The sequence below is a fragment of the Phacochoerus africanus genome, chromosome 15, assembly GCF_016906955.1.
Source record: "Phacochoerus africanus isolate WHEZ1 chromosome 15, ROS_Pafr_v1, whole genome shotgun sequence".
Lineage (NCBI taxonomy): Eukaryota > Metazoa > Chordata > Mammalia > Artiodactyla > Suidae > Phacochoerus > Phacochoerus africanus.
Genome location: NC_062558.1, coordinates 39,454,053 through 39,468,092, shown reverse-complemented (window position 1 = coordinate 39,468,092; position 14,040 = coordinate 39,454,053). Strand labels below are relative to the sequence as shown.

Genomic DNA, 14,040 nt, shown 5'->3' with positions numbered 1-14,040 from the left:
TGAAATATGTTACGAAAATATCTATGATTTCTACTGGTTACAAGGTCACAGGTACTGGCAATACTATTAGAGTTTATTGACTATATTCATTATAGAAAGAAATGCTGAGTTCTAGCTAAAGGTATGAGCAAGTAAAGATAAAATTCTTACCATCCAACCAAGTTCACAGACCTTCCCCCCCTCTCCGAATTCTATTCAGGTTCAAAACCCCTGAAGGAAAGGAAATTTTTATTATAAGCTCATCCAAAAAAATTCTTCCTCCAAAGTTCCTCAAATGTATTTTTACCTTTCCACCACTCATTTTTCCCCTTCCTATATTAAATAAACCAATAGTTGTCTTTCAGTCACCCTACAACTCGATGATCAGGAAGGGATTCATATCAAGAATTAAAGAAGGCAATTCTTCTACTATGTGCTGCTGTTTTGTTTGTTTGTTTGTCTTTTTAGGGCCGCACCTGGGGCATATGGAAGGTCCCAGGCTAGGGGTCGAATCAGAGCTACAGCCACCAGCCTATGCCAGAGCCACAGTAATGCCCGATCCAAGCTGCGTCTGCAACCCACACCACAGCTCACAGCAAAACTGCATCCTTAACCCACTGAACAAGGAGGCCAGGGATTGAACCTGGGGCCCGGGGAGCGGTAGTGGCTCAGGGGAAAACGAATCTGACTAGGAACCATGATGTTTTGGGTTTGATCCCTGGCCTTGCTCGGTGGGTTGGGGATCCGGTGTTGCCATGAGTTGTAGTGTAGGTTGCAGACTCGGCTTGGATCCCATGTTGCTGTGGCTCTGGCGTAGGCTGGTGGCTGCAGCTCCGATTGGACCCCTAACCTGGGAACCTCCATGTGCCGAGGGAGCGGCCCTAGAAAAGGCAAAAAGACAAAACAAAAAACAAAACAAAAAAAACGAACTCCTCCTTTAACATTCTTAATGATTCTATTTCAAGAGTGAGAAAAGCAAACATATCAATAGAGCTAGGAGGGCCAGATTTTCTAATCAAGCCTATAAATAGCTGTATCTTTTATATTGGACTTTGTTCATTTGAAATCAGTAATGCAAACTACAGAGCTCAAAGAAAATACAGTAAACACAGAAAAGATCCATTATAAATAAACACAAGCTGAATGTTAATATTTTGTTGGTATAAAACCACTACTTGAACCACATATCTGTAGTTATTAGTGTTGCTAAACCTACAATTTGCATAAAATAGTTTGCAAATCATGTATCTCTTTATTGTTAATCTAAAATTGCTACACACTGTGCTCTGACCTAGTAATTCAGCCGACTGCAGGTTTCAGTAGAAACACCAGGGAATCAAGTGTGTCCACTTCAAAGTGTCCCATCTGGAACATTAATTAATTATTCTACAATTGTGTTTAACAGCACTTCATAAGCCCAAAGCTCCACACAAATATACAACATTAATGGGAGAGGAATCATAAAGCACTATAAAAATCTCTTTCAATTATAAACTGCCAATAATAATGGGTTGCAGAACACACCTTAATAATTACTACTAATTTATAATTTACCAAACTTTATCAAGAAAGTAACACTCCAAACACCAAAAATCTTTTGATTTATAATAATGTGTGTGTGTGTATGTGAATTTAAGAAGGAAATAATAAAAAATTAGTATGGCTATTTCTGGATGATGCTATCAAAAGACATTTCTTTTCTCTCTTATACCTTTAGGTGTTTTCTCTTCTACATCGTCCATATATTACTTCTTTATAATTAAAAAAGTTTTGACAGCATTAAAAATATACTATCAATTATTTTCCATATAGGTCAAAAAAACAGAATTACTCCTTATACTGGCTTGTAAACGAGAAAATTTTAAGATATTCTGAACACATTTCGGGGTCTCGGGCATCTCCTCCCAGAGTGGGCAGCTCCCTAGCTCTGCTTCTAGCAGCATCCCCAGACCATCAGAATATGAAGTTGTTGCTCTCTCCTGCCTATATATGGACACAGCCTATATTAACTGGATTACTGACTAACATGAATATATGCCAGGAGGTGAAGGAGATCAAGCCACAAGAGAGGTCCTCTGAAGTGAAGTGATAACAGCTAGGCAGCACTAGTAGAAAACTCTGGCTTCTTTCCAGCTGACAATGATTCGGCAGGGATGTCCAGGTACCCAATTACATCTACTGGACTCATCTTTTAGAGCAGAAACCACTAGCTTAAGCAAATGATAAATTTAAGCAAACCCACGAGTTCTAAAATGGTCTCTATGAGAGTATGAGGAAAAGAGGTCCTATCAGGCACTGTTTCTTGGGAGTATGAATTGGTATAGTCACTCTGGAGAGCACTTTGGCAGGACCTATTCGAATTTAAAATGGTCACCTGTGACTCAGCAATTCCACTTCTCAGGAACTGCTCTAGAGAAATACTCACATATGTGCACAAATAGGCATGCAAGGATGTACAATGAGGGACTGTTTTCAATAGCAAAAAACTACAAACAACCAAGATACCCATTGCAGTAAGCTGAATAATGGCCCCAAAGTTACTCACATCCTAATTCCTGGAGTTTGTAAATGTGACCTTAGATGGCAAAAGGGACTTTGCAGATGTGATTAAATTAAGGATCTTGAGATGGGGAGATTACCCTGGATTATCTGGGTGGGCTCTAAATGTAATCACAAGGGTCCTTATAAAAGGGATCCAGGAAGAGTCAGAGGAGAAAATGGTGTGATGACATATCAGAAACTAGGGTGATGTACTTTGAAGGTTAGAGAAAGAAGCCATCAGCCAAGTAATGAAGATGGCCACTAGAAGCTGTGAAAAAGGCAAGAGAAAGCCTTTCCCCTAGAACCTCCAGAGGGAACCGGATCTGCCAACAACTGAGTTTAACCCTATGTGACTCATTTAGGACTTCCAACCTCCAGAAATGTAAAAGAATGTTTGTGTTGTTTTAAACCACTAAATTTGTAATAATGTGTTAGTATAGCAACAGGAAACTAAGACATTTACCAATAAACATTTATCATATAAACTATGGTATTTCTGGAGTCTTGTGCAGCACTTTAAAAATGCAGTAGATCTATACGTGGAGACACAGAAAGATCAAAACATACCAATAACTTTTTTGTTTTTGTTTTGTTTTTTGCTTTTTAGGGCTGCACCTATAGCATATGGAAGTTCCCAGGCTAGGGGCTGAATTGGAGCTGTAGCCACCAGCCTACACTACAGCCACAGTGATGCCAGATCCAAGCCACGTCTATGATCTACAGCACAGCTCACAGCAATGCGGGATCCTTAACCCACTGAGCAAGGCCAGGGATAGAACCTGAAACCTTATGGTTCCTAGTTGGATTCGTTTCCGCTGAGCCATGACAGGAATTCCAAGTTGTTGGTTTTTTTTTAAAGAAAGTTATAGAGGGAGTTCCTGCTGTGACACAGTGGATTAAGGATTCTTCACTGCCACAGCTGTGGTGCACATCACAGCTAGAGCTCAGATTTGATCCCTGGCCCAGGAAATTCCACATGCTGCAGATATGGCCAAAAAAGGGGGAGAAAAAGTAAATTATATAAAGATATGTCTAGCATCAAAATTTTATGCAAGATTTCCCATCGTGGCACAGCAGAAACGAATCCGACTAGGAACCATGAGGTTGTGGGTTCAATCCCTGGCCTCGCTCGTGTGGGTTAAGGATCCGACACTGCCATGATCTGTGGTGTGGGTAGCAGACACGGCTCAGATCTAGCACTGCTGCGGCTGTGGCATAGACAGGCAACTGTAGCTCCAACTGGACCCCTAGCCTGGGAACCTCCATATGCGGCCCGAAAAAGAAAAAGAAAAAAAAAAGTGTTGGGGTTCCCGTTGTAAATGAGCCATAATGAACCCGACTAGTAACCATGAGGATGCAGGTTTGATCCCTGGCCTCACTCAGTCAGTTAAGGATCTGGTGCTGCCATAAGGTGTGAGCTGCAGTGTGGGAAGCAGATGTGGCTTGGATCCTGTGTTGCTGGCGCTATGGCCAGCAGCTGCAGCTCCACTTTAACCCCTAGCCTGGGAACTTCCACATGCCACACATGCAGATCTAAAAAGCAGAAAGAAAAAAAAAAGAAAGAAAGAAAAGTGTTTTGTATACACATACACATTCAACAATGGTCTTGAAGAATATACAAAAAAATGTATTATTGATTGAACTAAGGTGGAGAGTAGGATGGAGACATTAGTGATGGTAGTCAAAAGGAATTTCAGTTTTACCTGCATTTTTTTATAAGAATGTATTCCTGTATTAGCTTTAAAAAATTTAATAACTACGAAAAATGTTAAAAATGCAGGATCTCTGTTCATAGACATATTCGAATAAAATATTTTAATTACCAAAAAGTGCAAGACCAAAGTAATGGTATACAATCTCTGCAGTTTTATCTCCTTCTGAAGTAACCATGCATCTGTCCCATAGCTGACCACCTGCTGTTACTTACGGTTGTCTACAACTATTGACTAAACATCTTGTGAAGCAGACTACACTCCCCACCACCACAAATGTAAAACAAGACAGAAAGAGGGGGAAGGGAAGAGAAAGCATGAGGCACTTTCAGGAACTGACAGTCCTGTCATAATTATCACCATAGGTACCTTACATAACTTAGGAAAGAACAGGTGCATGACAATCCACCCAGTAGGTGGCACCTTGTGACAGCCAATATGGAGGCCAAGAAGATAGATAACAATCAAAACTGATTTATTTAGCAAAATCCTAAGCACACAATTGGTGGAAAACTGAAATGAAGACTATTATCTCATCTGTCAGCCGGATTCCAAACAAACTGGGAAGGAAGAGAATTCCAGAGAGATCACAAACACACAAAAAAGCACTATCTCCACTATTCACTACTAGAGAAAAAAGTTGCTGATAGGATAGTTTTGCTTTCATATACAATGAGCAGATAACTAAATATACATAAAATAACTTTTCAGAAAAATAGTACTTCCTAAAGAGAGTTCATATACTGTAAGTACATTATCAAATCCATCCTTATCTAATCTTCATATTAACCCTATTATTATCCCCCTCTTAGAGATGACTAGGCAGTCTAACAGTGGTTTTCTAGCCTTGACCCTGGGCTGGAATCAGATCTATTTCAGCTTCAGCTTTACTACTAACTCTAAAACCTTTGTCAAGTTACTTTATTTCTGTGCTATGGCTTCCTTATCTGTAAAATAAAGATAACAATAGCATCAACCTCAGGAAGTTTCAGTAAGGATTAAATGAGATAATGGGTGGGAAGTGCTTAGCACAGAGCCTGGAATGCAATATGCTGACACTGTTGTCCTGGTGGTGGTAGAAGTGGTGACAATGATGACAAAGAAGTTGCAGTGGAAGAAACCAGGGATTACTAAAGGTAATTGAACTTTCCCAAGGTCACGCACCTAATAAGGGGCAGAGCTAGAATTTCAATCCCAGACTGACTCTTTAAATCTGACTTTAACCTCTGGGTAATGCTGCTTCCCATAGTCTCCAGGTCCTTTATCCTAACTTAACAGCTAGCCAGCCATACCTGAGAGTTTTTGAGCCGTGTGCTAAGGCTCACAGAATACTGTACCAAGATTCAGTGACTCTTATTCCAGTGCTCATTAATTACCTGAGAATTAATTCTGTTGGTGAACAAAAATAGTTTATTCACTTATTCATTAATTCTTCCAAATGTAGAATTTGGAATTCTCTAAAAGTATATAAAAAATTCTCTAAAAGTATTTTCCAAAGAATTCTGACCAAAGGATAATAGGTGGTAGTAGCCTCCTGGGAGAATAGATCAACATTTATGAACTTAAATATCATCTCAAAAATAAAACAAAATAAATAAATATTGTCTCAAAGACTGCACTGAGTGTAACATAAGTATTCAAAGCCTTGACTACTTCAGTTGATCACCTCCAAACCCAAATGATCCTTCACTTACATGACAAAAAAACAAACACACTCCAAAACTTGCCGAGTATGTTTCACTTCCTAAATAATATCAGTAAAGCATTCTGGGCTTCTGTGGGTTTTGTTTGCTTGTTTTATTGACGTATAACTGGCATACAATAAACTGCACATATTTAAAATGTACTGGAGTTCCCTGGTGACCCAAGGGTTAAAGGATCCAGGGTTGCCACTGCTGTGGCTCTGGTTTGATCCCTGGCCCTGGAACTTACACATGCTGCAGGCATGACCAAAAAATAAAACATACAATTTGATGAGTTTTGACATACGTATGTATACATACAACATGAAACCATCACTACAATCAAAATAGGGAACATAACTATCACCCCAAAAGTTTCCTCATTAACATTTGTAATCCTTTCTCCCATCCTTCCTGTCTCCCATCCCATCCCCAGGAAACCACTGATCTGCGTTCTGTAACTACAGATTAGTATACATTTCCTAAAATGTCATATAAACGGAATCTTACAGTGTGTACTCCTGTATGACTGGGTTGTTCCACTCAGCATAAATCTATTGTGTCAGTGTCAACAGCGCATTCATTTTTATTGCTGAGTAGTATTCCATTATAAGAGTGGACCACATCTGTTTGTCCATTCACTTGTTGATGGACATTTTGATCATTTCCAATGTTTGATAATAACAAATAAAGCTGCCATGAACAGACATGTTCAAATCTGTGGATAGTGCTGAGGAGGTCGCATAGGAAGAGGGTCCTCGTTAACAAACACAATGAAAAATGAGCAATACTAACCAAAATGCTTGGGTTCAAAATTAGTTTAAACTACACTATATAGTAAAAAATATCTTGGCTACCTTGAGCAAGTCACTTAGCTGTTCTGTCAACATCCACATGTATGATGCCTGTCCCCACCTGGAGTTGGTTAAAAAAAAAGACAGAGAGAGAGACAGGAAACTGAAATCTTCTGGAATTTCCACAAATAAGCTAATGCTTTGGGGTTTGGTTTTTTGTTTTTGTTTTTGTTTTGTCTTATTAGGGCTGTATTGCTGCATATGGAAGTTTCTAGGCTAGGGGTTGAATCCAAACTGTAGCCGATGGCCTACGCCACAGCCATAGCAAGGCAGGATCCAAGCGTGTCTGCAAACTACACCACCGCTCACAGGAAAGCGGGATCCTTAATTCACTGAGCAAGCAGAGATCAAACCCACATCATCATGGACACTAGTCAGATTCATTTCCGCTGCACCACAACAAGAACTCCAGCTAATGGAGTTTGTAAATTTCTTGTAAATTCCCTTTATTTTAAAAAGACTAATGTTCTATGAAATGCAACACAAAATTCAATAATAATTTGAATTGTCATTTTTAAGCTATCGCTTTTTTTTTTTTTGGTCTTTTGTCTTTTTAGGGCTGCACCTGCATCATATGGAGATTTCCAGGCTAGGGGTCTAATCCGAGCTACAGCTACCAGCCTACACCACAGCCACAGCAACACGAGATCCAAGCCGCGTCTGCAACTTACATCACAGCTCACGGCAATGCCGGATCCTTAACCCACTGAACGAGGCCAGGGATCGAACCCACAACCTCATGGTTCCTAGTTGGATTCATTTCCACTGCACCACAACAGGAACTCCAAAGCTACTGCTTTTTTATTTCTCTTAAATTTATATTTATTTCAAAACCTAGAAAATAATTTCACACATGCTTTCACTCTTTGTCAACAACATAAAATTAAATACAAATAGCCATTTTAAAGGCCAAGAAAGAGCTTTACTCTGCATCTTTAATTCACCCAGAGTAGATTCAAAGTCCTTATCTGCAAGGCCCCGCTTGATCTGCATCCCCCACTTCCACCTCCTCTCACTCACTCTCCTCTCCTCCTTTGCTTTCTGGGCTCAGAGCTCCAAACTAAGGATGTTAAGGATGCTTCCCTGTCAGGAACTTGGCTCTTGCTGTCCTCCGTCTAGGATGTGCTTCCCCCAGTAGCCATATGGTACATACACTCTCACTTCCTTCAGGTGTCAAATGCCATCCTGGACTTTCCTTTCCTGCGCACCTCCCAATGTAAAACAGAGCCGTTCCTCTGCTGTCCTCAGTATTCTCCATCCCTCTTACCCAGCTGTACATTTCTCCATAGCATTTATCATTTAACATTTTAAACAGATGTCCTATATTTGACAACTTGCCATTGTCTATATCCCCCAGTTAAAAAAAAAAAAAAAAGCTTTTTTAAGAACAAGGATTTTATTTTATCCTCCACTATGTCCCCAATGCCCAGGACAGGAGGTTCAGCTCACCTTTGAATTCCACAAACACTTGTTGAATGAATTTGTTGATTACACACTATGGAGTAAAAAACAAACCAAAAAAACCTTCCTTTAGAATTCACTGGGAAAGGAGTTCCCTTCGTGGCTCAGTGGTTAACGAATCTGACTAGGAACCGGTTGCGGGTTTGATCCCTGGCCTCGCTCAGTGCATTAAGGATCCGGCGTTGCCATGAGCTATGGTGTAGGCCACAGACTCGGCTCAGATCTGGCTGTGGTGTAGGCTGGCAGCTGTAGCTCCGATTAGACCCCTAGCCTGGGAACCTCCATATGCCACAGGTGCTGCACTGGAAAAGACAAAAAAAAAAAAAAGAATTCACTGGGAAGAAAAATTTTAATTCAAATGCTCTGATGTTGCTTTAATTAAAATGCTAATGCAATGTTGATCTACTGCTTAGGATGGGTTCTTTTTTCAGATAGACATTTAACCTTGAGCATCACTTACAGAGTGAAAAGAACACTGGAATTCAAAGGCAGGAAAGCCAGGGTCTAGTCTTTTGCCCTGCAGTAACCAGCTATGTAACCAAGCCAAAACCTTTCCTGCTCTCAGATAACTTCTCTCTAAAACGAAGGAAACAGGAATTCCCTTGTGGTGCAGCGGGTTAAGGATCTGGTGTTGTCACCGCAGTGGCTTGGGTAGATGCTGTAGCTCGGGTTCGACCCCTTGCATATGCTGCAGGCATGGCCAAAATAAACAAATAAATAAAATCAGAGAAACGATGTCTGTAAGATTATTCCATGCTCTAAAATTCTGAGATGCTACTGCAGCTAGACAGTCTTATATGTTAAGGTTGCCAAACACAGTCAGCTTAGTTTGAGTCTTATCTTTCTCGTCTTTTAGGGCTGCACCCAAGGCACATGGAAGTTCCCAGGCTAGGGGCTGAATATGAGCTGCAGCTGCTGGCCTACGCCACAGACATACCAATGCCAGACCTGAGCCACATCTGTGACCTAACCCACAGCTGACGGCAACGCCATATCCTTAACCCACTGAGCGAGGCCAGGAATTAAATCCTGGTCCTCATGGATAGTTGGGTTCATTACTCTGAGCCACGAAAGGAACACCGAATCTTACCTTTCTTAATCCAAAATTGTTAACTGAAAGATTCTCTATAACTATAAAACTCCGTAAAAACTGGTCATTTTCACCCAGATGTCCAATGGGAGGAGAGGCTTACAAAAGTATACTTCTTAGGGGTGGTAGCATTTCAAAAGTTAGTTTTTAAAAAGCTGATGCACCACTAATCTTCATCAAATATAAAAAGCATAAGTCACTAGAAAGGAAATAAAGACATTTATTACTCTATCGTTAGCCAGTTATTAAATTTAAAATAATTTATAAATATGAGTGCTATACCTGTATGAAGGGAGAAGAATATTAAGATTAGGAGCAGATGTGTTGGAGACCAACAGACCTGGGTTAACATCCAAATTCTCTTCTCTGACTATGTGATCATGAGCAAGTTGCCTACCTCCCCTGCGCTTTACTTGCCTCCTCAGTACATGAGTACAATATTTACAACTGTTACAACATGTAACAATATTTAGCTATGAGGATTTTTTTTTCCTGGCATTCAGAGGTTCCCAGGCCAGGATAAACCCGTGCCACAGCTGCAACCCCAGCTACAGCAGTGACAATGCTGAATCCTTAACCCACTGAGCCACCAGGGAACTCCAAGATTCTTTATTTTTTTAATTTTTTAAGTTTTTTTTTTTTTTGGTCTTTTTAGGGCTGTGCCCACGCATATAGAGGTTCCCAGGCTGCAGCCTCCAGCCTACGAGACAGCCATAGCCGCACCAGATCCAAGCCAAGTCTGCGACCTACACCATAGCTCATGGCAATGTCAGAGCCTTGACCCACTAAGTGAGGCCAGGAATTGAACCGGTGTCCTCATCAATGCTAGTCAGATTCATTTCCACTGAGCCACAATGGGAACTCCCTTTTTTTTTTTAAACCAAGATCCTTTCGAGAATTCAATAAGATGATGCCTGACACACAGGATATTTAAACAGTATTATTATTAATTAAATGTGAAGGCACCCACAAACACAAACCTAACAGCCACAAAGACATCCTTAGCTACCCATTTTTCCTGATACTATGTAACCTATATAACACATGGAAAGAAATGGAAAAAGTTCTGACTACTGTCAGAAATGTTTATCTCCCACATATAATGGTTTCTGAGAGATCAGACCATAAAAAAAAAAAAAAAAATTGAGAGTTTTTAAAAAAAATCTTCCAGGCCAGAGAGGTTCTTTCTTTTAAAATCATTCTTCTATGGAAATACCTGACCAATACTCAGTGCACTTATACAGTAAACATCTTAGGAAAGCCAACTTAACAGTTCAGGTATTTTTAACTACTCCTACACTTAGTCCTAAAAACAAATAAATTATATACATATACAATTTTGGGATCTGTGAACTTAGTCTCTAAGGAACAAAGAGCATCTGATTTCCACATTTCACATACAAGAGAGTCAATTAAATCAAAAGATTCCACCATCATAGCACAATATTCCTTGAGTTTTCAAGCAGATAAGACACTCAGACACACCTTGCTTTTTATAAAGGCCCAAATGAGACATAATAAAAATATGATTCCACGTTAGGAATTCCCTACCAATTTGTACCTTCCTTTTTTTTTTTTTTTTTTTGGTGGCCAGACTATAAGTCAGTTAAGAGTTCACAATGGGAATGCTGCAACCTCAGCCAGAAATTCAGACACAAAAATACAGAGGAACGTATCACATCTCAGGCACGTCCAAATGTCTCGGCCAGCAAGGATCTCATCACTGCCATTTCCAGAAACACACAGTAAAGGGTTTTAATCCATTTCTATAAATGTTCCTTGTGCTGAATGCCAAAGTGCCTGCAAAACCGCAAAACACAAAAGATTCCTTGCATTCCGTTTATAGCCAAAAGACAGGCCATCCTCTCCGCACTGTCCCCAGAGAGTCCTCCTTGCGACAGTAAGAATTTCGTGACAACCCATACTACCTACACGTCAAAATGTCACTCCACAAAGTGGAGGGCGAGCAGTGTCAGCACTGACTGGCCACGATGAACCGATCCTGCCAGTATTCCCACCACTGGGCACACCTGAAACCAAGTGAGGTCGGTGGAAAGTTCCCATCCACCTAGTATATTTTGTTTCCTTCTGCTCCCAAACCCAGCAGCAAAATTGCTGAGATTTCCTTTTGCACCTGCAACGGCTCCTAAGCCTGGGCTTCTCCGCACCACCACCACCATCACCCCGCCCCCAGCTCATCGAAAGGCCTTGCGGCCTAAAACGCCTGTTAACCCCTGCGGAGAGCGCACCAAGGGCTGGTGTAGCATTCCCCTTGCTGTCCACACTGCCCCCTTCCATGACAAAGGCCCGGTGTCAATCCGAGGCACGACACAGAGTAGTTGCTAGATTGCCCATCACTGACTGGCAGCTGCCACTACCTTCTCCCGAAAAACACAAACAACAAAAAACATACACACGCGCGCGCGCGCACACACACACACACACACACAACTGGGAAAAGACCGGGGGTGGGGGTGGTTGCAGAGCGTTAAAATTAAAATATCCCCAAAGCTAAGCAGCCTGGGTGTGACCTGGAAGTGAGTCCAAGCGGTCCGTGGGGGAGGGGAGACAGGGCCCAGGAGGCGGCAGCAGCTCCTCAGGGGCGTGAAGGCCGTGCCGGGTGATCGTCTAATAAAATGCTGGGAGTTGGAACGTTCAAAATGAAACCACAAATGAAATCCCCAGCGGGCTTGAAGCCTCGAGGAGGGAGGGAGGCGGGCGGTCTGCAGACCTGCGGCCGCGGCCCCCACCAGCCTGTCTGGCGCCCACACACACCTGCCGGGGCAGCCTTCCGAGGGGCGGGGGTCTCGGGTCGGGGTAAAGCGGAGATGGGATGGCTCGACCCTGGGGATGCGGAGCGGATGGACTAATCTAATGGCGGAGGCCGGGGGGAGCCTCTCTCACCTCCAAGTCGGTGTCGGCGGCCTCCGGGGCCCCAAGGATCTCACTGGGCAGCTCGGCCAGGTCAGTGACCCGGATCAGCCCGTCGTGCAGGAAGATGGTCTCCTCCTTCACCGAGAGCCACTGCGCGGAGTCCGCGGCCGCCGCCGCTGCAGCCGCCGCCGCTGCAGACGAGCCCATGGCCCCGGCTGAGAGGTTGGCGGTGAGAAGGGGCCGCCCGGCCCGGGAAGACGCGAGCAGGAGCCTCCGCGATCACCAGTCCATGGCAACAGCCTTCGCGCCCGCCTGCAGCACCCAGATCGCTTCCTCGCCCGTGCAGCTCCGCCCTAGGAGGTCCGAGTCGCCATCCTCCCACCCACGGCCCCGGAGACCCCGGCCCCGCCGCCACCGTCTCTGCCGCCGCCGCCGCCGCCGCCGCCGCCGCCCTGAGGTGCAGGACCCGCCTCTGCTGCTCCGCAGCCAACTGTCAGTGAGACGCCATGTTGGGGGCGGGGCTCCCGGCATGCTCCGCGGAGGGGACAATGCAGGCCCCGCCCACCCTCCTGGCTCCGCCCACCCACCGAGGCCGGGGCAGCCGCGGAACCTCAGCTTTGCGCTTCCCTCAGCCTTGCTGTCCGACTGACCTCCTACGCCTCTTGTCATTCGAGGGCGCCCTGGGTCTGCAGTGCAGAAGAGGGGGAGGAGGGCGCTGCCTCCCCTTCCTCAGGTGTGCACCGATTTCTCTCTGGCCAGGGTCCCCACCCTACGTAGAGCAAGGAGCTTCACTCCCTGCTTTCACGTTTAAATGAGATATATGCAAAAATCTGGTGCAGGGCGGGCGCGGCACACTTGTTCATAAGCATTCGGTAGAGGCACACAGTTGGTGCTTCCTATATACTATAAATTCTAGAACCCACTAAGCACTCAAAACCTGGTGAAGGAGCTCCCCCTGTGGCACAATGGGATCGTCAGCGACTTAGGAGTGCTGGGACGAGGGTTCGATCCCCTGCCCGGCACAGAGGGTTAGGAATCCGGTGTTGCCGCAGCTGTGGCTTAGTTCGCAGCTGCAGCTCGAATCTGATCCCTGGCCTGGGAGCTCCATGTGCCGCTGGGCAGCAAAAAAAACAAAAAACAAAACAAAATCTGGTGAAAATAAAGTACCAGTCACATTTGATGTCCAACGTCTGTCACGTAATGCCCCAGAGGGAGTTAAAACTATTGTTATAACCCATCAGTATTCAACACTAACATATACATTAAAAATATACCCGGGAGTTCCCTTTGTGGTGCAGTGGGAAAGAAACTGTATCCATGAGGATGAGGGTTTGATACCTGGCTTAGCTCAGTGGGTTAGGAATCAACCTTGTGGTGAACTGTGGTGTAAGTAGAAAATTAGGCTCAGATGCCGAGTTACTGTGGTTGTGGCATAAGCCTGCAGCTGGAGCTCCAATCTGACCCCTAGCCTGGGAACTGCCACAGACTGCAGGTACAGCCCTAAAATACACACACACAAACACACACACACACACACATCCATCATCCCATTTTTATTGTATTTTATTTTATTTATTTATTTACTTATTTATTTTGTCTTTTTGCCTTTTCTGCGGCCACTCCTTCAGCATATGGAGGTTACCAGGCTAGGGGTCTAATCAGAGCTGTAGCTGCCAGCCTACACCACAGCCACAGCAATGAGGGATCCGAGCTGCGTCTGTGACCGACACCACAGCTCACGGCAATGCCGGATCCTTAACCCAGTGAACAAGGCCAGGGATCGAATCCGCAACTTCATGGTTCCTAGTCGGATTCGTTAACCACTCAGCCATGACGGGAACTCCCAG

At 43.8% G+C, this 14,040-nt stretch overlaps 1 protein-coding gene across 6 annotated transcripts in view; it reads right to left on the bottom strand.

Moving 5' to 3' along the window:
- HECTD4 (HECT domain E3 ubiquitin protein ligase 4) overlaps positions 1–12,716 on the bottom strand; it is a 209,247-nt gene extending 196,531 nt beyond the window's left edge. For 5 of the 6 annotated variants that reach the window (XM_047760396.1, XM_047760397.1, XM_047760398.1 and 2 more), the window contains exon 1: positions 12,224–12,616. In XM_047760396.1, coding sequence (XP_047616352.1) covers positions 12,224–12,400 — 177 coding nt within the window. In that variant the 5' untranslated portion in view covers positions 12,401–12,616. Of the gene's footprint in view, positions 1–12,223 lie in introns of all 6 variants that reach the window. The other variant, XM_047760399.1, reaches the window with a different exon arrangement.
- Between the last annotated feature and the right edge of the window lie 1,324 nt (positions 12,717–14,040).